At 47.5% G+C, this 23,979-nt stretch overlaps 4 protein-coding genes across 6 annotated transcripts in view; 2 read left to right on the forward strand and 2 right to left on the reverse strand.

The window, feature by feature from the left end:
• MTF1 (metal regulatory transcription factor 1) overlaps positions 1 to 10,182 on the forward strand; it is a 45,678-nt gene extending 35,496 nt beyond the window's left edge. Inside the window, exons 9-11 of one of the 2 annotated variants that reach the window (XM_081306618.1) lie at positions 306 to 901; positions 3,256 to 3,319; positions 4,623 to 10,182. In XM_081306618.1, the coding sequence (XP_081162744.1) occupies positions 306 to 901; positions 3,256 to 3,319; positions 4,623 to 4,723 (761 nt within the window). In that variant the 3' untranslated portion in view covers positions 4,724 to 10,182. Of the gene's footprint in view, positions 1 to 305; positions 902 to 2,400; positions 3,230 to 3,255; positions 3,320 to 4,622 lie in introns of those variants that run through there. The other variant, XM_081306619.1, reaches the window with a different exon arrangement.
• Positions 10,183 to 10,269: 87 nt separating this feature from the next.
• Positions 10,270 to 11,537, reverse strand: LOC308656016 (uncharacterized protein C1orf122). 2 transcript variants are annotated; one of them, XM_081306623.1, is made up of 3 exons: positions 11,408 to 11,537; positions 10,982 to 11,183; positions 10,270 to 10,744 (listed from the first exon to the last, which is right to left on the reverse strand). In XM_081306623.1, exons 2-3 carry the CDS (start codon positions 11,027 to 11,029, stop codon positions 10,649 to 10,651), a joined length of 144 nt encoding a protein of 47 aa, XP_081162749.1. In that variant the 5' UTR covers positions 11,030 to 11,183; positions 11,408 to 11,537; the 3' UTR covers positions 10,270 to 10,648. The 2 variants fall into 2 exon arrangements, with proteins under 2 accessions (XP_081162749.1, XP_081162748.1); XM_081306622.1 differs by lacking the exon at positions 11,408 to 11,537 and adding an exon at positions 11,274 to 11,402.
• YRDC (yrdC N6-threonylcarbamoyltransferase domain containing) lies at positions 11,534 to 15,863 on the forward strand (the record flags this gene model as incomplete). The annotated part of the gene is made up of 5 exons (XM_081306621.1): positions 11,534 to 11,925; positions 12,450 to 12,564; positions 12,685 to 12,804; positions 14,467 to 14,609; positions 14,902 to 15,863. The coding sequence occupies 5 exons, from the start codon at positions 11,534 to 11,536 to the stop codon at positions 14,972 to 14,974; spliced, it is 843 nt and encodes a 280-aa protein (XP_081162747.1). The 3' UTR covers positions 14,975 to 15,863.
• A 700-nt stretch (positions 15,864 to 16,563) lies between these two features.
• Positions 16,564 to 22,694, reverse strand: MANEAL (mannosidase endo-alpha like). Its single transcript, XM_081306620.1, has 4 exons — positions 21,470 to 22,694; positions 20,229 to 20,338; positions 19,274 to 19,350; positions 16,564 to 18,075 (listed from the first exon to the last, which is right to left on the reverse strand). Exons 1-4 carry the CDS (start codon positions 22,014 to 22,016, stop codon positions 17,439 to 17,441), a joined length of 1,371 nt encoding a protein of 456 aa, XP_081162746.1. The 5' UTR covers positions 22,017 to 22,694; the 3' UTR covers positions 16,564 to 17,438.
• Positions 22,695 to 23,979: the final 1,285 nt, after the last annotated feature.

Here is a 23,979-nt window from a genome sequence, read left to right on the forward strand (position 1 = left end):
ACTATACTGAATAGTCATGTCCAGAAAAGAATGCCTAGTCTCTTCCAGAAAGAACTTAGTACACATTTTTTTAAAATCATAAAACTTTTACTAGGTTATCACATTGAGGAAGAATGGTTGATCATGAAACCTGTTACATTGACCAGAGGTGTCACTAAATGAAAGCAGAAAGCCAGCCTACTAGCTGTAAAGGAATTGGCTGCAGCCAACTGTCACTGTCCTGTTTAGCCCATAATAACTCTGTTTTTGTGGCTCATGTAAAGCTTGGGATATGGATATATGTTTCTATTTCTTTTTCTTGCCAGCTGCCTTGATTGAAAGTTTTAATGGTGATGCAGAATCAGTCAGTGATGTTCCACCACCTGCAGGAAATTCAGCATCTTTATCTCTTCCGCTTGTACTGCAGCCTGGCCTCTCCGAGCCACCCCAGCCTCTGCTGCCAGCCTCAGCTCCGTCCGCTCCTCCACCTGCTCCCTCCCTAGGACCCGGTTCCCAGCAAGCTGCATTTGGCAACCCCCCTGCTCTCTTACAACCTCCAGAAGTGCCTGTTCCCCACAGCGCGCAGTTTGCTGCTAATCATCAAGAGTTTCTTCCGCATCCCCAGGCACCGCAGCCCATCGTACCAGGACTTTCCGTTGTTGCTGGGGCTTCTGCATCAGCAGCGGCGGTGGCATCGGCCGTGGCAACACCAGCCCCACCACAAAGTACTACTGAGCCCTTGCCAGCCATGGTCCAGACTCTGCCTCTGGGTGCCAACTCTGTCCTAACTAATAATCCCACCATAACCATCACCCCAACTCCCAACACGGCTATCCTGCAGCCCAGCCTAGTTATGGGAGAACAGAACTTACAATGGATATTAAATGGTGCCACCAGTTCACCACAAAACCAAGAACAAATTGTAAGTATTCCATATAAATATACCCAGTGGGGTGAAGTGTATATACAGGGGTGATGTGTTCAGAGGCTTTTATTGCAAAAAGGGAAATGGCTAGCATGTCTACCCTGAAATGTGTAATTACCCCTTGTAGTTATTTTCTCCATAATCAAATGGTATAAATACAGGGAATGCTGTGGTCAACACCTATGATAAAGAGGCAGAGAAACAATCTTTAAGTTTACCTAGCAGTAGACACTTGAAAGAATATTCTATCTGCAGTTTAATCACATCATCTAGTACAGGAAAGCAGTCAACAGATTCCAGAGACTCAAGAATATTTTAGAAAATCAGGTTGTCCCCAAGACCGATACAAGGGACTGATGTGACTGAGTCATACATAACCAGACAGCAATGACCAAGTGAAACAAGTAAACTATGCTCTCAGAGCTTATCCTAAAGCCACTAGAGCCATTTTCTTTTCTTTTGCAGTGCTGGGAATTGAACCCAGGCCTTATGCATGCTAGGCAAGCCCTGTACCACTGAGCCACATCCCTGCTCCCTTACAACCATTTTCTAAGGAAGCATTTGATCTGATGACTCATTCATTTCAATGTCCTTTGAGAGCCGAGTATATGCCTGGTTACACACTGCATTTTCTGAAACATGCAGAAAACCGAGAAACATGATTTCTTTTTCCATAAAGACTTACATTCAGGTTAAAATTGCTGAAATGCCTAAAAGAAAGTTCATATTACCAGTAAAGTGCCAAATGACAATAATAGTGATTAAAAACAAAACAAAAAAAAGCAGCTCTTATTTATTGAACCCTTTCCTTCTTCCTTCTTTCTTTCCTTTTTTTTTTTTTCTTGAGCAGAGTCTCACTGTGTTGCCCAGGCTAATCTTGAACTCCTAGGCTCAAGCAATTCTCCTTCCTCAGCTTCCCAATAGCTGGGACTGTAGGCACATGCCACCACACCTAACTTAAGATTTTTATAAACTGAAGGTCTAACATGTGCCAATAATTACTTACATACATTATTTTTTTACTTACATAATTTTTAGATTTTATTGAACAGATAGTACCCATATATACTTCACCCCCCGACACAGTTCTTACTGCCTCAGTATGTATCTCTATATGTCATATACTGTGTTAACAAGAACTTAACACATTACAACAATCCTAGGAGACAGGTGTGGTTTTAGTAGTGGATAGCTAAGGTCCAGAGAGGTTATGTGACTAGCCCAAGGTCACACAACTTACAGAGGAAAAGCTGGGATTTGAGCATAGGCGGACCAACCCCAGAGCCTGTGCTCTTGGTTTTTACATTGTGTGGCTAGATGAGGGATTCATACACTAAGGGGAAGGAATTATTGGGTGTCACACAGATCAGGTGAGCCTTGACATGGGTAGAAACTGGATAGAGAAAAGGATATACCAGGTAGGAGAATTTGTAGGTAGATATAAATAAACTGGAAAAGTAGCTTCGGACTAAATAATTTGAACACTCAAATTTCAGAAATGGCGTGCCAACCAGTTCTCAAGACATCCTGTTTCCATTATAGATAGGCAGCGTCATGAAAAGGCCTTTCCAGTGTTGTGATCCAATCTGCCTCCATAGAGTTGGTGTCCCCCCACGCCCCACATCTGCCCTGTGGAACTGCATGAAACAAGTGTCATTCTTCTTCCACATAATAAATAGGGGTCTCATGTTTTCAGCTTGTTTTATAGTGTCATCTCTTATAACTTAGCCAGAGACTTTCACTTTGTCTCAGATCATCCTGAGGCATTTTTTTTTTTTAAGGAATAAAAGATGAAGAAAACAGAAACCCTTTAGTCAATTTAATAGGAAGTATATTAGTGTGATAAGGAAGCATTTGGTCTGATGACTCATTCATTTCAATGTCCTTTGAGAGCCGAGTATATGCCTGGTTGCACACTGCATTTTCTGAAACATGCAGAAAACTGAGAAACATGTAAGTTCCTTAGCATTCAGCTTAATCCCTGAGAGGAAGAAAAGAACTTTCCAGCTTTCACAGAATAGGATAGAGGAGTGGGTAGCCTACAGGGAAAGCTAGCCTTAGGCTCCCTCTGAGGAGACCATCAGCTTGAAAAAAAAAAAAAAACCTTGAAGAAGCCTTTGAACATGCAGAACCCACTGGATTAGGCAGCTGGGAGATAGCCAGCTAGCTACATTGTCAGGATGGAATGTCAAACAGTACAGAGGCCTCATGTCAGAGCACAAACAAAACATCACTCAGTACAAAATTCCCTAAACACTGAAGGGTTTCTGTCCTCTTGGATGGGAGGCTTCAGGACTTTGGATGTCTGCCATATTTGACTGGCCATAAGTGTGATTTTTTTTTCCCCCCAGCAACAAGCATCTAAAGTTGAGAAGGTGTTTTTTACCACTGCAGTACCAGTAGCCAGTAGCACAGGTATGTAACTCCATGTTAGCTTTAAAAGAAAGTCAACTCCCTGGGCCCCTTGAGTCAGAGTAAATTATTGCTTTGCCCTGGTTTTTAAAACTTCGAAAGTCTTTAAACAGCCTCAATTAAATCCCCATTGTACTGTTTATTAGCATATTTCATGTTTCACAACTACTGGAAGTTAATGTAATTCTAGTATAAATTCCATGTTTATCATTCTTTACCTAGAGTTCTTTTCCTTTCAGAAACATCTTTTAAACATAAGCCAGGAAAAATTTTTGAATCACAGTTAATGCTAAAGAGGGCAGTTGTTAATTCACTGGACTCTTTTCTAATTACAGTAAGGAAGAAATAGCATCTGGGTCAGAGACTCATACATAGCTGAAAGATCCTTTAATTTTAAACTCTTTCTTTTGTGGATTAAGAAACTGGGACCCAAACAAATTAAATGACTCCCTCAAGGTCATAAGTGAACTTGTGGGAAAGCCAGAGCACTAGCTCTCAGGCCTCCTTGGCCCCACCCTTCTCTCCTGTTCCTTGCTGTTTGCCTCTGTTGAGACACACGGCCTGGCTGAATTCTGAGCCGAATTCAGAGCGTGAGTGCACAGCACACATGAGAGAGACAATGAGAGTGAATATGAACGTGTACCCACGCCAGGCTGGCTATGTAAAAGGAGATCCACTCTGTCTACCATGTGTCAGACACTGGGGCCACACAGGAATGGGACAGCCTGAGGAGCTCAGTCTGAACAGGTCCTATGCCTGTGGAGAGGGCTGCAGGTGGATGGCAGCAGTGCTGGGCATGGGTACCAGGCAGCTTGGAAGAGCTTCTCCAAAGCCAGGCCTCTGCACAGCCTGCAGGGAAGCACTGCCTGGGCAGCAAGAGGAGGGCAGTCAGCTGGGTGTTAAAAGATGAGACCAAGTTCTACAGAAGAACAATGGTCCTGGGGGAGTTTAGGCAAAAGGAAGAGCCCAGAGGCCCAGAGGTATGAAGAAGATGTCAGGAGAATGGAGGCATCAACCATGCCTGCCTTAGAGGCATAGCAGAGAAGGAAGGTGCATCTAGATGGGTGTGTGGCTCTCTAAGGAAGGGGCTTTGTCTTGGAGGGATGGGGAGTGTCAGAGCCCTTCCCCCCCCCCCCCAGAAGGTACCTGGTCCAGTTTAAAGCAGAACAAAGCCTGGAATGTGGCACCCATTCTTCCCAGCATCCTGCCTCCTTGGCACTCAGCCCTCACACAGGCCATTCACCCCTGTCCCTCAGGCCTCTGCCCTCAGCTACTTGAAGAGCAGTCTCTCTCGCCTCTCTCACAGGGAGCTCTGTCCAGCAGATTGGCCTCAGTGTTCCTGTGATCATCATCAAACAAGAGGAGGCGTGTCAGTGTCAGTGTGCATGTCGGGACTCTGCAAAGTAGTGGGTGGCTGCCTGGAGAAAGGGCTGTTCTTCCCCCCTCCAGAGCTGAATCCCCAGCCTCCTGATGGTCCCAGCCCACAGCTGCCACCCCAGACTTTTTCCTCACCCCTGTCGCCTGTCATCATCTTCCACAAACCCTCTTCCTGTGAGCAAAGCAGATAGGCCAAGGCTCCTTCAGACCCTGAGACAGAAATGTTAAGTGCCATGGATGTGTCAGAGTTCCTGTCCCTCCAGAGCCTGGACACCCCGTCCAATCTGATTCCCATTGAAGCACTACTGCAGGGGGAGGAGGAGATGGGCCTGACCAGCTTCTCCAAATGAAGGGCCCATGTGTGCTCACCTCCAGGAAGAGGGCAAGCAGGAAGCATGAGGTGTGATGCCTACCATCATGGGGTCAGAAATCAGAAGGATGAAGAAATCTGCTGTTTGAAAGCCTCACCTTTCAGACGTATTTTCTTTATTCACATCCCAGGAACATCCATTTTATGGAACTGATCTTTGGAAAAAACAAAACAAAACAAAACAAAAAAAAAAAAGCTAAGTTATAAATGAACTGTTTGGCTGCACTGTATGTCACTTTTGCTTATTGTCATGTGAACTTGGAAATTAAGGTTACTCATATGCATAAAAATTCTAAATGAAAGGGTGTGGTTTCCATCAATCTGGTACTGCCCAGCACTGGCACTGGGCTCTTTGTGGATGGGCAGTAGAGTTCAGTGTGTTGGCGGTGCTCCTCCTCCCTGTGTGTCTTTTACTCTGAGGCTGACTCCTGCTCAGAAGGCCAGATCTTCACTCCATCTAAGTGGGCAGTGGCAAGAGCAAGTGAGACAGCTGTGACTTGGACAGGGTTTGGGTGAGATGGCTTTGCTGTTTGCTATTGGTGTCAGTAGAGCTCAGGGTGGATGCCGCAGGGGCTGTCCTGCAGTGTGCTCAGCACAAATGGGCAACTTAAAGCCTAGTCCACCAGCTGTGGGATGATCTGGTTCTGATAGGGCCCAGGCAAGTTGTTGACTGCTGTGTGTCAATGATGTGTGTGCAGAGCAGGCTCTAGCAACACAGTCACACTCTTTGCCTTCCTGGTTCTTTCCATCTCTCAGTTTGCTTGCCAGGGCTTACAGGTCATAGTGAATTTTCCTTGGGGAACATCACTGTTTTGTGCTAGAGTGAACATGTGGCTTATGGCCAGTTGCCAGATGGTGGTCTGCCTTCCTTTTAATGGTATTTTCCTCCTCAACAGAATGGCTGCGTTTTGCTTATCAGGAGAAGGTACAAATTGAAGGGAGTGTGGATGAGGTGGCAGGTAATTGGCAGGCCAGGTATTCTGGTTCCAGGTTCTAGCCAGGTTTTTGGTTGCCCTCTCCTTTCTCCAGCTCTCACTCTCTGGATTTTGCATATAGCCTAGTACAGTGCAAACAAGGATGTGACTTGCTCAGCTTAGTCATGTGATTTCTAAACAAAAAAGAAAAAAAGAAAAAAAAAAGAAAACCACGATGATCTTCTACTCAGGGTAAAACAAAATAAAAAATTCCCCTTCCACCAAAAAGCCTGAAATGTTGCAATAAGTTATCTCATTTGGAATGTTTAATTAAGTTGTATTATAGGAAAAAAATTTTTTGATTTGATTTGTGTATAGGATTATATCCATCTGTCTGCCTTTGGCTTCAAGTCATTGCCTCTTAAAATAAAACATAAAATACAATCCACACTAGAATGGAAAGTGTCTCTCATCAGGCTATTTAATGTAGTTATGAGTGCTCACCAAGCTCAGAAGCTAGGCATGACCCAGGGTGTGGAATAGGCCTCTGTCTCCCAAGAACCCTTTCCCTGCCTTCAGCAAAGAGCAGGGTTCCCCACACAGGACAGGAGAGATCTGCACTTGTTACTTCTGCTGTCTGGGCTGTGACTCAGAGCCAGCCAATACAGTATCTAGAGCAGATAACTTACCTGGGAGCCAGAGGCCCTACCTTCAGCCAAGATGTTCAGGGACAAGCGTGAACAAGAGGGAGGTGATAGTGGTGGTGCTGTTACTGCGTGAGGAGAAACAAGCTTCACTGCAAGCAGCTGATTTCATTCTAGGAGTCTAGCCAGAGAATGGATCTCTATTTGACCTTCTGCATGCCTTTCCAAAACACTGGTGGCTTTTGGCAACCATTGACCTCAGCAGAAATTAATGAGGCAGGAGGATTCTTCGTTTACCACTCCTGGGAATCCAGCTGCTGAGCATGGGTTGTCCTTGACTATCTCTGGGCCTCATAGGAAGCTTTTGAGCATGGCCCTTGTTATCGTCTCTACAGCTTCTGAGAGATCAGCAAGTGGGACCCCAAAGCTGTGTCAGAAAGTAGTGATGACTTTCCCACATGCCTGTCTGGGAACTGAGGTGGGAAACAAGAGCCCAAGAAAGGACATGTGAAGCATCTATTGCTTAAATACTGCTTCTTCCTGGTTAGCCAGGGTTGTGCTCATGTTGGGAACCTAACCAGGTTAGTGGCTTTTATACCCTCTACACTTTGGAAGTGGGTGAAGAAACATCTTAAAACAGTGTTCTGGCTGACAAGATTTTTCTAGTTGAAGTATCTGCCTCTTACGGGTGATTTTAAATGACAAAGACTATCAGATCCCATCAGCTTTTGAAAAATCATTAATTCATTAATGTGCTTCAAATGCTACAAGTGGTTGTGCAGAGCAGGTTTATTCCACAGGGTAGATAGACTTTCTTTCCTTCCTCATCCAGAATTCCTTTCCTCCCCATTCTCCTTTTATCAGCTTGGCTTCTAGTGCCAAGGACCTTGGAGAAGAGAAGGTTTCTTGCCAAAGTGAAGCCAGAAAGAACCTTCAGGAAGAGAATTGTTTCCCAAACCTGGGAATGAGCCTAGGATAAGGTTAGGAAGGGTGAGTTCTAGCAGGTGGAATCAAGCCTCTTTTTCTTCCCATGGTAACGTTGACCATTTCACCCATTAAACCAGTACTTTCAGTTCCCGCTAGTATTTCATTAGACTGCTTCTTCTAAGGGTGCTTATCAGCACCAGGGTTTAGGAGGTAGTAGGAAACTAGCTGGCACCACCAAACTGCCTTAGTGAATTTGGCCCTTCCCAGACAGGCAAGTGAGGCATTGAGAAGGTGGCCCAGTCTTTTCCTGACATGGTCTGGCCAATCTCACAGGGTCATCACTGGTTTGGTGACAAGAGTGGTGTCATTTATTGAATTCCACCCACTTTAGAAGGAGGTCATGGTACAAAGCCCAGGAGAGGCCTTGAGATGTGAAAACCTCTCTGGATGGAAGGCAAGGGGCTTCTCTTCACCACCTCTGGGAGAGTCGGTAGATGGGAGATTTATTTTCAGGGTCAAGGCAGTGGGCTGATGGGGATAATGGAGGGTAGGTGGGTTTTCCTGAGAGACTTTGTATAATGCTGAATGTATCCAGAGGGACAAGTTTGCAGAACCTCATATTGGTATATTAAAGAAATAATAAAATAAAAAAGCACTTTAGGTTATTTTATCTTTAACCCAATTGCTGCAATTTCTGTTGTGTATATATATACATATATATACTTTCCACAAAGTTTTATTTTTTGCTCAGACTAAAAAGTTAAATTGAGGTGTGAAAAGAAAAGCACTTACCTTGGTGCAATATGTGTAACTTGACGGTCGTTGTCCCATGTGGCCCTGGCCTGGCCACGATTTCCCCTCAATGAGCCCTGTGCTCTGAGGCTGTCCATAGGGAAACACTATTATGCATCCCCAGCAGCTGCTCAATCTATGCAAGCCTTCCCTGCGCCCCGGCGCCCCCTCAGGCTCTCGGAAGAACTGCTGTGGATGTTTTCTTCTGACTGTTGAGGCCCTTTTTCACCACTTCTTGGTCCCTTGCCATCTTTCCCCTCTTCACCATTAGAAAGTGATGCCTGAAGGGAAGGAACAGGTTGTTCCTAGGTAGAAACCTGGCACCTTCTAGACTTTTGTATTTGTAATCACATCCATTGTCTTTAATGTTAAAAACTCGAGCGTCACAGGAACCATTGATTTGTGGAATTACAATATTGTTCAAGAGTTTACAATTTTCTTATATCACCAATCAGAAATATGTTTGGGAGGTCAACATGAGCCATTTATGCACTGCTCCCCATACCACCTGTGTTAGTTCTAAGAAAAAAGGCTTCCAGCCTTTATTAAATCCAGTAAACAAAGCTATTAATAGTCTGCTTTATCAATTTTCTTCCTTCTCCCTCACCTCCTCCCATGTAATCTTTAATTCTTAGGCTATAGACCAGAGAAGTTTTAAATACACTTCAGCCAAAGCAGAAAGATTTTCATATTTGCAATACAGAGGGGAAAATTGTCCAATCCTTAACATTTGGGGGAGGGAGGTTGGCAACAAAACCGAATAATACATATTTCTGATTGGTCAGTCCATTTAGCCTGTTTCTTCTTGCATATTCCTGGGCAGAGAGGGAAAGGGTCTGTTGTTTCTTCTGCCCTTTGGGGGAGCTGATGATCACAGTCTGGGCATTTCTCACTGGTACTCTTGATCAAGAAGACTTCTCAGTCTGCACTGAAAAATGCAAATTAAACTGGATCTTTATGTCAAGGTGTACATAGTACAAGCTTTTTTTTTACTGGAAGCGAGGTTTAAAACCACACACTGCCCTTTTGGTGGTGTGCCTGCTGGGCCAAAAAATTGGGTGATAATGTCATGTCACTTTCTCAGCTCAATGCAGTTTCTACATTTTCTTATGGGAAAATTTTTCATAAAACCTTTTTCACCAAAACCCAGGGGTGTTTTTTGCAATATCCTTGTCCTTGTAGTGGTGCCAAGTCAGAGGCTTCTCTTGCCCTTTTCCTCTTATGTTCTCAGGCCTCCTAAGGGCTGTTTGACTCAACAGTCTACATCTTTGGTTGTTTTGGAGAAAGCAGGGGGTGGGTTCAGAGTTCAAAGTGGCTGTTCCCTTTTCCTGTGAACTGCCCCTAGTCCCCTTTGAGGGAAGGTGGCTGGAAACAGGTTTTTGCTGGGTTTCTGGCTCAGATCTTCTAGCCAGGAAAGGCAAGAGCCCCCAAGAGCCTTCTTTTTTGACACACACTAATCATTGGCTGGAGTCTTGGTGACAGTTTTTTAAATCCCAAATAGTTTTATTTGGATTATGTAAAAGTCTATCAAATTTATTTAAGTGTGAAACATGGGAACAATAGACTTCCACTGAGCGATATGAAAACGTTACAGGTTCAGTACTTCCAAAGGAAGAAACCTCCAAACCCAAAAAGAATAAATATGAATTTGTATTTTTGAAGAATGTGAAATAATGGTGTTTGCTTAATTGCTCATTTTGTATAAACTTAATATTGTACTTTAAAATATCTGCTAAGAAGTGAAAATTTAACTTTTTGGAATTGAAAAGCAATATTAAATACTAATGAAATCCTAATTAAATGCTTATTTAAATTTGGTAGTATCTGGCATTTCTTTCCACCCCTGCCCATGGATGACATTTTTCCACCACTCCCCCTGCCCAGTCATCAGTCTCGGAGAGGGGACAGAAAGGAAAGGTCGGTCACCAGGAGAGTCTGCAGGTTTACTTTTAATCAAGGCTCTGCTGAAAGTTTTTTGGGGCTAAGAGCCCCCAAAGGATGAAATGGACACGTAATACCACCTGGAACCCCCAAAGCAGGCCAGACCACTCTGGCGAGCACTGCTGGTCAGCCCAAATCCGAGTAATCTGACTGGGTATTCATTGGCTACATTTCAAAGCCCAGCACTGCCTTCAGCCAGGATGAAGTCGGAGTGAACCCAGCTGCTAGCAGAGCTGCCACTCCAGGCTGAGGGCCAAGTATCAGCCACACTCAGTGAAGACTGGCCCATTTACTGAAGGGAGTTGTTCAGAGTCCAGCCGCCAGCCCTGGGGAGGGAGAAAAGTCAGGGTGTCCAGCTCGGGGATGGTCAGGGCTCCGCAGCTCCATCACCAGCATCCTTTGGAAAGCCACCTCTGGCGGAGACTGATGACTGGGAGGGCGCTCCGGGTTTCGCTGAGACGTTCTAATTGCAACAGAAGGGGGAAAAGTGAGCTTGGGAGGAAAGGCCTTGGATTAGGCCCCGCAAAGATACGGCCACTTGGCATTTGGATCAAGTACTTAACTTTTTAAAAACCTCTCGCCCAGACTAAAGGAGGTTAAGGGTAAAGCGCTGGAGACGCTCTTCCACCCTCCAGGGGAAGCTAAGGCTTGGTCAGTCCAGCAAGTGAGCAGACCCCACCCCCCAGGGGTGGGCACTGACCCCGCCACCAGCTGGCTCCGGGCGCCGGCGGCCCAGCTGCCGCAGCATCTCCTCGCAGGCGGCAATGGTGTCCAGGAGCTGCCGCTGCCGCTGCTCCACCGCGTCCAGCAGCTGCTGGGCGCGCTCATCCCGGGGCGGCTGCGGGGGTGGCCTCCCGCCGAGCCCCAGCCCCGCCTTCCCGCGGTCCACGCCGGCAGCCTCCCTGCCCGGGAGAGAGCGAGACAGATGGTCAGGGCCGGCGCTTGAGCGGGGTCCGAGCCCCTTCCCCCCGCCCCGACGGGCCCCCTCTCACCCCCGTGACCAGTCTGAGCCCGGGCCCCATTCCATCTCCGCCTGCGCGGCCCGACCACCGCCCCCCTTTCGGCCGCCCCCCCTCCCCAGCGCTGCGCTAGGGCTCCGCAAAGCTGTGCCCCGCCCCGTCCCCACCGATCTCCTTCAATCCTCCTGGGGGTCGCGGTCCCTTTAAGCTGCCCGGCGCGGAGGTGGGGCCGAGCCTCCCGGACCGGAAGTTGGTTAGGTGCGTCACTTCCTCCCGGAAGCTGGCCTAGACGGATGTCTCCGGCGCGACCGTGCACGGGGCTGAGGGCCGCAGTGGCTGCCAGCGTGGGGTTGAGCAAGGGGCCGACGGGCTCCGCTCGTAGCGGACGCCTTCTCCGCCCGCCGAGCCCCGCTCTAGCGGCGCCGGGGGCCCGGCTGTTGCGGCTCCCGGGAAATGGGGCCGTGCAGGCCGCAAGTCCTGAGCGCGCTGGCTGGACCGAGGCACTGCGGGCCGCCGTGGCCGAGCTGCGCGCCGGCGCCGTGGTGGCCGTCCCCACAGACACGCTGTACGGCCTGGCCTGCTCGGCGAGCTGCTCGACTGCACTGGACGCTGTGTACCGCCTCAAGGGCCGCAGCGAGACCAAGCCGCTGGCCGTATGCCTGGGCCGCGTGGCCGACGTCTACAGGTGAGGCCGCCCCGACCCGGCCCCGCTGGGGGCGGCACCGCGGGAGGGGTTTCCGGTGACAGGCTTGGGAGACTGAGGCGCATAGAGCGGGAGGGGCTTGTCCAGGCTCACCAAGGAATCCGGAACTGGAAATGTGTACTGAGCTCTTAATGTATGCCAGGCCTTGAACTAGAGAGGCCGGCAGTTCCCTGTTCTCTTGGCGCTCTTGTGCGCAAGGGGAGGCCATGGGGGAAAAAGAAAACAGTTCTCTGGAAGCTTAATTTAGCAGCGAGTGCCTTGCAGAAAATAAAACGCGGGGCTTGATAATGCCATGCAGTTGTTGAAATCCCTGAGACAGGCAGTGGACGCCAAGCCTGGTCTCCTTCTCTTCAGCCCTGCCTTCTCGAGTTCTTCGGGAGAGGAATCAGGGAGACAGGCAGATTTCATTTTAGGCCCATAAAACTTTCCTGGATCTGCCTCGAGTCTGGGAAAGAACCACACCAGGGGTTCTTCATTTTGAGTGGATTTTCTCCTTTATTTCCCAGATATTGCCAAGTAAGAGTACCCGAGGAGCTCCTCAAAGACCTGTTGCCAGGTCCAGTGACCCTGGTGATGGAACGCTCAGAAGAGCTCAACAAAGACCTGAACCCCTTTACTCCTGTGAGTCAAATTATCTCCAGACTTCCTGGTCATTTTTGGTTTCATTGGGATCCAGACCAAAGGTAACCCCTACCCTTTCCAGCCTACCTGATGATCCCCCACTTTACCCTTGCTTCTTAGCTTGTAGGTATCCGGATTCCTGACCATGCCTTCATGCTGGACTTGGCCCAGATGTTTGGGGGACCTCTTGCTCTCACCAGTGCCAACCTCAGCTCCCAGGCCAGTTCTCTGAATGTTGAGGTGAGAGTCATCCAGTCCTTTGAACCAATGGGCTTGATGGTACATAGAAATTGCCTGGTGGGAGAGTTGCTCTTTGGGTCCAGCAGAGGGAAGGCTACCCCGTTGGCATGGGTTGGGAAAGGAATCTGAAACATGTAAAGGTTTTATCTCTTAAGTTTGAGAAGCAGTGGAGAACTAGTGTTTTTTTTTTTTTTTCCTTCATTTTGTCTTGTAATAGGAAAGATTCTGATAAATAAAGTTATTGTTTTCTTATTTTTGTGGGGGTAGCAGTTGTAGGAGACTAAAGAGTTAGGCTATAAGTCTTTTTTACAATAGTGCTGTTTAAATAGATGAAGAAGCCCAGCTCCTTTTGCACAACTTTAATCTCAGCTACTCAGGAGTCTGAGCCAAGAGAATTGCAAGTTTGAGGCCAGCCTACGCATCTTAGCGAGATCCTGTCTCAAGATAATTTTTTAAATAAAAAGAGGTGGGGATGTCGGTCAGTGGTAGAGCCCTTGCCTGACATGTGCAGAGACCTGGGTTTTCATTCCCCAGTACAACAAAATAGGGAGCAAGAGAGCGGTATGATGGGAGGGAGAGAGAATAAAGGAAGATAGGTAGGTAGATAGATGAAGTGAAAGCTCTCATCTTGGTCTTGTCATTTTGCACAAGCCAGGTCAGGGAAAGGATCAATGCTAATCCCATTTTGGCTACTTAGATTAGAATGAATAAGAACATGGCCAGGTGTGGTGGCTCATTCCTGTAATCCCAGCAACTCTGGAGGCACAAAGATTGCAAATTCATTGCTGGCCTGACATTGAAAACAGCAAAACTCTGTCTCAGAATTTAAAAACTTAAAAGGAGCTGGGCAAGTAGCTCAGTGATAAATCACCCCAGTACTGAGAAAAAGGGAAAATTTAAAAATGAGGATGCAAATTTCACTTTTCTTATTAAACACAAATGTGGAATTTTATGAGGTGATATAGGCTCTTTAATTTGTTAGCAATGAGTAGACCCATCCAACACAATAACTGCCATTTATGACTCCCCCATCCTGAATTCCCAGTCCTAATTCCACTGCAATGTCTTCACTAGGGGGTAGGGCAAGCTCTAGCTCAGTTAATGATCCAGTTCACAGTTGTGGTAGGAGCATTCTTCCCACATCCCAAGGATTGAGTATGGTGGCATGTACCTATTTTCTCTCCCTGTCCTGATCCAAAGTTCCATTAAGGTCCAGAATCAGAGTGCTAAAGCTGGAAGGATCCTTGGTCATCTAGTTCAGGCCCTTTATTTTATAGACCTGGATAATATGATTTTTATTTGTCACACAGTCCAGGGTTAAAGACCACATCTTAATCCCCACCCGGAACCCCGGTCATTGTATTTATACATCCCTAATTAAGCAGTGTGTGGAAATTCCTTTTGGCATAGCAAGGTTTTTCTTTAAATTCTAGACGTGTGTTACTTGGAAGGCTACAGACTCCAAAGGGTTCTCTATCTTAGGTATTAACACAGGGCCTTAGAACAGCTGGCCTTAACTAAGTGAGGCTCCTTCCTCTGCCCAGAGGGAGATGTCTCCTATTTTAAAACTGCAGCCTCTGTCTTATTTATGAGCCATGTGTGCAATGTGACATCATTGCAGATGCCAAAGATTATGGCCATGCTCTTCCTTTGCTTCCACAGGAGTTCCAAGACCTTTGGCCTCATTTGTCCCTGGTCATTGATGGGGGACAAATTGGGGATGGTCAGAGCCCTGAGTATCGCCTTGGTTCTACTGTGGTTGACTTATCTGTGTCTGGAAAGTTTGGCATCATTCGTCCAGGATGGTAAGTTGGAGGAGTAGAATTTGAAGGAGGTTAGGAAGATGAAAAATAGCTTTGACAAAACGAAGGTTGTCACTCCCATCTTGCTGTGAGGGGTGCTGGTAGGCATGGAGAAATGGAAGGTGCAGTGGGACTAAATTTATATTTGCTGGTGTTTGCTGGCTTTTTTAGGTTTCATCAAGGGTTTGATAAACAGAGCATTAAACCGTAAATTGAGAGATCCCTGGTCACCAGGCTTTGGTAGACTCAGGGCTTTGAGAAGTCAGGTTGTAACTGTCTTCTGTATCCTCCTCAGTGCCCTGGAAAGCACTACAGCCATTCTCCAACAGAAGTACGGGCTACTCCCCTCACACAGGTCCTGCCCATGAAATTCAGGAGAAGGACCCAAGGACAGTGCTGGATACTATGTGTCTGTCCACTGGTGGTTGTCAAGGCCTCATTTGCAGAGGCCACTGGAGCCACAACACTAGCCTATTCTTTAGGCAACACGTCTTTCTGAATACTAGACCAGAAGCTGCTGGTTTAACCACTTTGTGGGAAGGTTATATTTCTTCTGTGGTTGCATACATCAGCGCAAAGCTGAATAAAAAGGTTAAGAACATTCCTAGGGTGGTCTTAAATCTGATCAGTTTCTCCTCTCCCTCCCTCTGTCTTTTAAATTGAAAAGTAAGCTGGTCACAGTGGCTCAAGCCTGTGATCCCAGTAACCTGAGGCAGAAGAATAACAAATTCGAGACCAGCCATAGCAGCTTAGCCAAGCCCTAATCAGCTTGAGACCCTGTCTCAAAATTCAAAAAGGACTGGGGATGTGGCTCCGTGGTTAAGAACCCCCGGATTCAATCACCAATACCAAAAAGTCAGGTGACCAAAAGCAAGAGTTTGTTGGCTCCTCAAGCTGGAACCAGGTTAAAATAAAAATTGTAGAACTGCAGACCAAACATTTTCCTCCAAATCTGTGGGGCCAGTAGGGTGGTTGTGATTGCCTGGCAGGGAGAGTTGTCATTTTGGCCTGAAGGGAGATTTGATGGGGGAGTGGGGGGCTGCAAATTAAATAATACTGGAAACCAAATCCTTTTCAGCCAGTGACTTTTTCTTATTTATTTATAAAATAAATTATAGTTGATTATATGTATATGCCTTTATTTAACTCCAGTGTTTACTCAGCAGCCTTTTATCTTTGTTCAGTATGTATACCAAATGTTAGACATAACTATTGTTGGGCATTTGAGCTTTGTTTTTCTTTACTATTAAAAAATGCTATTAAACATTCTTATAAATGGTTTATTTTTCTTTTGAAGTAAATTCCTTAAGGTAGGATTGCTTGGTCAAAAATGTATATATGCTTTTATGGCTCTTGATATAGCCTTCAGAAGAACTAAATCAAGTTTCATTGCATCCACAATGTGTAAGGATGGCTGCCCCTTCCTGCCAGCCCTGCTGTCTTTTTCAAATTGTATGTGTGTGAAACAAAATTGTTATAGGTCAACATCCAGCACTTTCAAGTGTCCCTGCCTGTTTTGGCTTTCCCAACGAAGTCACAAGCTAGGTGGCCAGAGCTGCTTATCTGTCTGAAAGGGTTTAGTGTTAGTTACCTAACTGGAGTTAGACATCCTTGAGAGGACCTGGGGTCCACTTTCTTCTCTTTCCACTTGTACCCTATTTCCCAGAATTGTGATTCAGTCTTAAAATACTCTTAGTATTGGGGTTTGCAACATACATTATTTCAAGTATATCCTAAGGATCTTGCCAAGAATGTGTTCAGGATCCTGTTTTAAATGCAATTTATTCGTAGATAAACACTGGTTTGTTAACTCTACCCTCTAGAAATCTTAGGTAAACTAGTAACTTATTAAGCAAACCCACTCTTCATTGTGCTAAAACTATAGCCAGCCCAGCCCATATATCATTTTTGTCCCAGAATCTGACTCACGTCAGAAACAGGTCTTGAGGGCAAAAATCACAGTAGCACTGAAAGCGGTTCTGACAAGTGGGCCTTGTTCAGTTCGGGCAGCTAAAGGGAAAAGGTATCCTACTACTCTGCCTGGAACTGAAAGTTCATCCCAGAAAAAGTAGGTTCTGGAGCACAGAGGTATTTTCTTCGAGGAAAAAGAACTGAACTCTCAGCACTGGGTACAACTGCCAAAAAAAAAAAAAAAAAAAAACAACTTAAAACTGTGCCCAAGCACTAGCTACAAGGCCACACCAAATAAGGAAGGCTGATTCCTGTAAGTTTCAGAAGGACAGGAGCCATTCCTCAGTCAAGTTTTCCCCAGCACCTAGCACATAGTAAGGTGCTCAGTTTGTGAGTGTTGAATAAATGTGTGAATGTTCAAGACGACTTCCTGGTAATTGGGTTCAGGAATCTACTGGGAGGAGCTTCAACCTGTAAGTTTCCTTTTAGAAAGTCTTAGAAGTGGTTGCTTGTCTTCCAAGAAGACAATGTTGTGGGGAGGCTGGCAGAAAGGAGCAGGGTGCATACTAGCTCAGAACCCTGAAATCCTTCCAAGAGCAGTGGTCGGGTGACTCCACTAGATAACCACCACCTGCAGCAGAGTTCAAAGCTAGCAGAGGTTGTATGAAAGTGTTCTGAGGAGGATGTGGAGCTGCCTGGGCTAAGTAAAAGACACCTGCCAGCCTCCACTCTTCCCTTGGGTACACCACCTCACTTTCCATCACAGGTTACCCCAGCACTGCTTGCCTGAGGAACAGACTCTTCTATAGGGGCCCTGGCTTCATGGCCCACCCAGAAGCACTCAGCTGCTCACTTGGGGACCATTGAGTACCTACAGCCTCAGCTGAGCCAGCACACCTCATGCTCTTGTTCATGGGCCCCTCACATCAGCCACTGCTCCTTCTCCTTTATGAAATGCTCTGCCCAGCGGCGGGTCAGCTCTAGGTACAGACTGGGCTGATGAGGCAGGTAGTCCAGATACAAGCGTGTTGGTGTCTTCTTGGGAATGGCCTTCTCGATCTGGGTACCCTCGTGCCACTCATTGAAAGAGGTGATGGAAACAATCTCAGGCCTCACGGTCAGGGCTGCTTGCAGGGCTGTCTCATAATACTTGCCATTGACCCTGTTCCGAGTATTGTGGTTGTTCCAGGGTCGAATGCTAGTGTCAATGTAGCCAGGCCCCACACTTGGAATGAACATGAGGTTGTTGGCGTCACAAAAGTTCTTAACAGCTTTCCAGTTCTGGTGGGAGGAGCCGAAGGAGAAACCGTTGGAGGCAAAGTAGGTGTACATGCCATCAAATCCTGCAGCAAGTATGTCGTGGGTATGGCCCTCCTCCACCAGTAGTGCTATGAAGACCCCATCATAGAGAGTGTTGCGGATTGAGTGGGGCCCATTGGGTGTCAGGAGGTGGGCCCAGGCTTCAGGGGATGTTAGGTATGAGTCGTAGATATAAAAGAGTGGGAGGCTCTTGCCAATGCTGTTCTTATAGCGGTAAAACGCACCATGGGATCCATATCTGAGGAGCAGGAGGAAGGAGCCTGAGTTGGATGCAAGAAACTAGCACAGCTTTAGAAGCAGCCACATTGGGATTGTTCTCAATGCCCATAGCACAATTTGGGATTCAACTAGTCTGCATAGTTGGACTTACCAAGCCTCTAAGCAAGAACCTTGTCCCTCACTTTCCTTTCCCCAGCCTTGCCATTACTAAACCTCACTTCCCCATTTGAGGCACACCACCACCATCTTTGATATGAACTGCAGCATTAGCCATTTAACTGGTCTCCAGTCTTCCATTTCTACCTTCCTATAATACAATTTTTATTTTTAAAATGTAAAGCAGATCTGACTGCTAGTTTATCACCACCTATAAGGTCCCATCTGCTTGATCTGACCCTGCCTACCTCCACTCCTGCCATTATCTCACCCATCTCCACTACCCATCTGGCCTTTTGTTCCCTGTCATGTCAGGCTTGTCACATCTTAGGGCCTTGACATTTGCCAGTCTTCTGGATTTTCCCCTTACCCCTTATCTTTGCAGAGTTTTCAGGGGGAAAGGGGGGCTGGGGATTGAACCCAGGGTCTCTTGCATGCTAAGTAAGCTACATGCTACACTCCCTGCACCACCACCCCTCCCCCGGCAAACACTTTTATTGAGTTAAACACATTTCTCATAGAAGTCCAAGAGCAAAGTGCCTAACAGATTCAGGTTGCCTCTGATCACAGAGTCCCCAGGACTGGAATTGAAATCCAGGTAGCCTGACTTCAAAACCACTAATTTCTTCCTGTATTGGGGGATTGAACCCAGGGGCAATTTACCACTGAGCTACATCCCCAACTCTTTTTTTTTTTTTTTTTTTTTTTTTAATTTTGAAACAAGGCCTCACTAAGTTGCTGAGACTGGCCTTGAACTTACAATCCTCCTGCCTCAGCCTCACAAGTGCCTGGGATTATAGATGTGAGCCACTGTACCCTGCTAAACCCAGTAATTTACTACGAAACAGCTGCTGGGAACACATGCAGGTTGGATCTCTTGACCTGGCCCTCCAGACTTTTTATCCCTTTCTCTCCATTTTGATCCCCATTAAAACCCTAGCCCTGCAGCACCATGTAAAAATAAGTAAAATAAAGGCATTGTGTCCAACTATACCTGAAAAATAAATTACACACACACACACACAAAATAAAAAGAAACCTAGCCCCCAGAACAGCCTTACGTATCAATGATGTACTTGATGTTGTCATGTACAGTGATGTCATCCCGGCCTTTGTAGGGTTGGATATGGAAAGCCACCTGCCACAAACAAAGGATTTACTGGTCAAGAGAGTGTCTGTCCAGGGGCCACAACAAATAAGGCTCATGCTCCAAACACGGTCTGAAGGGGAAGCTGAGTTCAGGAGAAAGCCTGGCAATGGTGGGCACAATAGAGTTAAGACTGACACTATCTTTCTAGACCAAAAAGAAAAAAAGGAGAAGGACAAGAAATTTGCTCACCTTCCACAACAGGGCATCTAGGAATCATTCTGGTGGGCTGCTACAGGATGGCTGACAGGTTTCAACCTATGTACCAGTTCCAAGTGATTGGCACTAGCTGCCTGAAACAATGGGAAGCTGTGTTGATAGGAAAAAGTGCCTTGATCTGTTAAATGTGATAGTGGTGGACTCAGGAATGGGACATGTAGCTCCTGTCATTTTTCTTCCTTTGCCACAGTTGTGGAGATTGACCTAATTGGTACATTCAGTGAAAATAACCACATGCTTGCTTCATGTCCTTCCACTTGAAGGTGAGCTGATGACCTGTGTGTGGCCCACTCTGAGGCCCAGCGCTGCCTCCTGCTAGGGAGTTGGATCCAGAATTCAATCTGTAGGTCCATTTAGCACTTGCCTAGCCTTTATCCAAGGTCAGGATCTCCAAACTAATTTCTGTTGTTATTTAATAAAAAGTGGTATTTATTTAGTCGCCCATCTATCCTATATTTATTTTTCTCAAATAAAGAAAGTAAGTGTGACACAGGCAATGCTTATGAGAACCCTTCCCCAACACCACACTGGCTCCCTATTTGCCATCCCTGGACTACAGCCAAGAACTTCCCTAGGGGCTTTAACCCTGTAGGCAGAGGAGGAGGAGTCTCCAGAATGAGAGAGCACATGACCTCTTCTTTGAGACTCACCTGGATGTTGTACTGGTGGGCTGTATCCAGAATAGCAGGTACAAGATCATCTGAGGGTTCCCCGTTATCATCAGCCATGCCAGGTGGGTACCAAGAGAGAACCAAGACGCCTGAAACACAACATAGAAGACACTTTAAAGGTACAGAGTACTCCTCAACAGACTTCTCTTTCCTGGCAGATGATTTCCAACTGAAAAACTATTCATGGAAACCTTCTGCCAGGTTCATTTCCTGCAGAACCAATCCCAGAGCTTCGGAGCTGTCCATGCCTGCAGTGCTGAATCGCTCTGGCCAGGAGAGCCATAGAGCACCAAGCAGGTCAGAAGGCTTTTGGTTCCATCAGCAAATAGCAGAAGGAAGTGGAGAGGGTGGCCATGCCACACCCACCCAGAAGCCCCAGTCCTACCTTCCAAAAAGAGGATCACCTCTGATGTCTCACATAGAGTAGAGGCCTGTGCAAAAAGTCATCTTGGTGTTTCTCAAGAGCATTTGCCGTGACTTGACTGTGACTCTAGACTGTAAACCTGAAGGATGGCCCCTGTCTTGTTTATCTTTGAATATTTCTCACCCCTCTCTTTGTCATTCCTTGTTTTCCCCGTCATTCACAAACCATCTCCAGGTACGATATTAAAATGTACTACAAAGTGTAGCAGAATTTAGTAATAAAATCTGAACCAACTGAACATGCTAGCCTACAAAGGAGACTCCCAGGGACCTGTCCTGTGGATAGGTACTTAATGAAAAGCTCCTTCTACCCCCAAGCAGGGTCTGTCATACAACATGGGCAAACTTTCCTCTCTACAGCCAGCAAAAGCAAGAAGAGCCGCTGCTCTTCCCTGCACCTGATGTGAAAGCAGAGGTCATACCCGGCTTTATTCCTTTGAACCCCAGACTCCTGAGGAACCAGAAAACCCAGATTTTCACTTCCCTGGAACCCAAAAGCCCAACAGATTTGAAGTTTCTGCCTTCCTCTCTTTGCTGTCACTATGCAGGACAGCTCTGGTACAAACCCCTAGCTGCTCCACCCTGTAGGAAGGTCTGGAATTGGGGGTCAGAAGGGTCCAGAAAGGCAATTGGAATACTAAAAAGAAGCCGCAATGCCGCGTAGTGGGCCCGTAATGGGAAGGAAAGGCTATGAAGTCAAGTTGGAGGTTGAATGGAATCAAAGGCCGGTGACAGGACAGCAGATGTGGAACGAAAATGGGGAAGATGGGCAAGGCTGAGGGGTCCGGGGAACTCACCGATGGCGGCTTCCTTGAGCTGGGTCATGTGCTCCCGCAGCACGTTAGGGTCCCGGGAGCTGTAGGGCCCCAGCTCTGGGTAGAAGCTGGACCCCAGGTCGTCCGGGGGACTGTGACGGCCGCGGGGATAGCTGGCCGAGATCTTGGGGTCCCAGTGCGGCACCATGACGTGGTCCCAGTGGATGTAGTGGCCCTCGCGCCGCGGGCTCCCGTACCACGAGTAGTAGAAGGCGTGGAGGTCCGAGTAGACGCGCAGACTCTGCCCGGGGGCGGACTCGGCCTCCGCGGGGACCGGCCCGGCCGAACTGCGCGGTTCCGCGGTGCGAGGCGGCAGCGGCGGCGGCGGGGCGGCGGGGGCGGCCGGGGCCCGGGCGGCGGGCGCGGGGGCCCCCTCTGGACGTCGCTCAAAGGGTGCCAGCTCCAGGCCCGGGCCCAGCGCGGGTAGTCCGTCCGGAGCTTTGAGTGTGCGCAGGCCCATGAGAGTACCGAAGGCGAAGAGCAGCACCAGGAACAGCGCGATGCAGGCGCGGCGCCGCCGCCGGGCCATGGCGGCCCCGCGTCTCCCCGGGCCCAGCCCCACTACCTCCCGGTGAGCAGCGCCATGGCTGCCCGCCCGGCTCGCACCGCCACGCAGCCTGCGCGCGACTCAGGGAGACAGCGACGCAGAGCCGGGAGAAGCGTGGGCGGATCCCGGACTCTCCCCGCAGTGCTGGCGGGCCCCGCACACAGAGAATGCAGGCGGCGTAGACCAAGTGGTGACGAGCTGAGGGGGGACCGGACAGCAGTAGAGACCAGCTCTGCGAGTTCCAGGCCAAAGAAGCGGAAGCCTAAGTCGCGCTGCTGGGACAGCGGGGTGCAGGCGCCCGGCTTGGGGGAGAGAATGCAGATCTTTGGAGTTCAGGAGATTTTCGGTGTGGCAGCGTTGGAGCCAGGATGAGAGGAGCAGAGGGCTGGGTGGGGAAGAAAGAGGGTGTCTATGACGCTCTTGCCCCAAGGACCCTCTTCTCCCTCGACCCCTCCTTACTGACTTCACTGTACCCCTCCCACTGGTCTCAGTCACCAACCATCCTTATTTGCCACAGGCCCTGCAACACCCAGGGCAGCCCCTGAAGCCTGGGGAGGGGGACATCTGGAAATCCCCACCCTACAGACGCTGACTATGGCCTTGGAGTTGCAAGACCATGACTTGCGCAAGGTCACATTGACCAAGCCTAAACCAAGGGTCAGGACTGGTTCTCGAGAGCTCTTTGCACTACTCGGACTGGCCGGTCTTAGGCCACTGCCATCCCTGAATTCTCTCTTTAGAGATTATCCTAGAGTAGGTAAGGATTAAATGAGATGGTTCCCCTAAAACACTTTGTACAGTGTCTGACAGAGAAAACGCTTACCGGTTCCCCATTCTTCCTGAGCTCTGAGCTCCAGAGGGCAGACCTGGATCTTATATATCTGTTAGACACCAAGGGTTCCAGAACAGGATCTGTCACCCAGTTCCCTGATCTGTCTGATCAGGGAATCACACCAGACTCTGGTGTGATGTTCTGTGGACAGTTTTTTGCTCACTGTTGTTGAGAGTCACTTTGTTGCTCACACTGCTCTATCTGCAGTCTAAAAGAGTTTGTGTTAGCACAAAATGAAAGAACAGGATGCAAACTACATGAATCAGCACAGCCTTTCTTCACTGGTGGAGTCACGCTTTTGATGGACCCACTTTCCTGGTGGAAAATGAGCCACTGGCCAAAGAGGGAGTCTGTGCTTATAAAGGTTACAATGAGAGGTGATTTAATTATTGACAGAGCGTGTCTAATGGTGGGTGTGGGGTCAGTGTTCAGTATTTATCTCTTTCCCTCCAGGGTCCCATTGTACTGTCAATGGGAAAGGATTTATTTTGGGAAGGGTCAATGCTCTGGCTTCCTCCCAGAGACTGCCAGTCTTGCTTTGATGGATGGCTTCTCCCCAGGGATTGTCTTGCCACTGGGCCATTGTCTTTTCACTGGGAAAGAATGTATTGGGAAAGGATCAATGTTATCAATGTGTTGCCTTCTTCCTCCATCCCTCTTTCCAGGCCACACTATTTGGGGGTTTGTCATTTTCTATATCTTACAGTTTGGTATAATAGAAGCCATCTACTTCTTTTTTCTTAAGTAAGAAAATTGTTGAGAGGGGAGGGGAAGGGGGGATAGGAAGGGCAGCAGAATAGACATTATTATTGCTGTATGTATATACGTGACTGTATGACCAATGTGATTCTGCAACCTGTACAATCAGAAAAATGAGAAATTATACCCCATTTGATTCAAATGTATGATATGTCAAGATCATTGTATTGTCATGTGTAACTAATAAAAAAAAATAAAGGAAAAGAAAAAGAAAATTGTGGGGAACCCAGGAAGAGGAGTAACAAGGTTGGGAAATGTTTTTAAGCCGGAGACCAGGAGAGTGAGTTTGACAAATTCATGGTTGTAAGTGTAAATGAGGTAGAATGCTTTCAGGTCCAAATCACAGGCACCTGA

This window comes from Spermophilus citellus (genome assembly GCF_964194105.1).
Source record: "Spermophilus citellus genome assembly, chromosome: 9".
Lineage (NCBI taxonomy): Eukaryota > Metazoa > Chordata > Mammalia > Rodentia > Sciuridae > Spermophilus > Spermophilus citellus.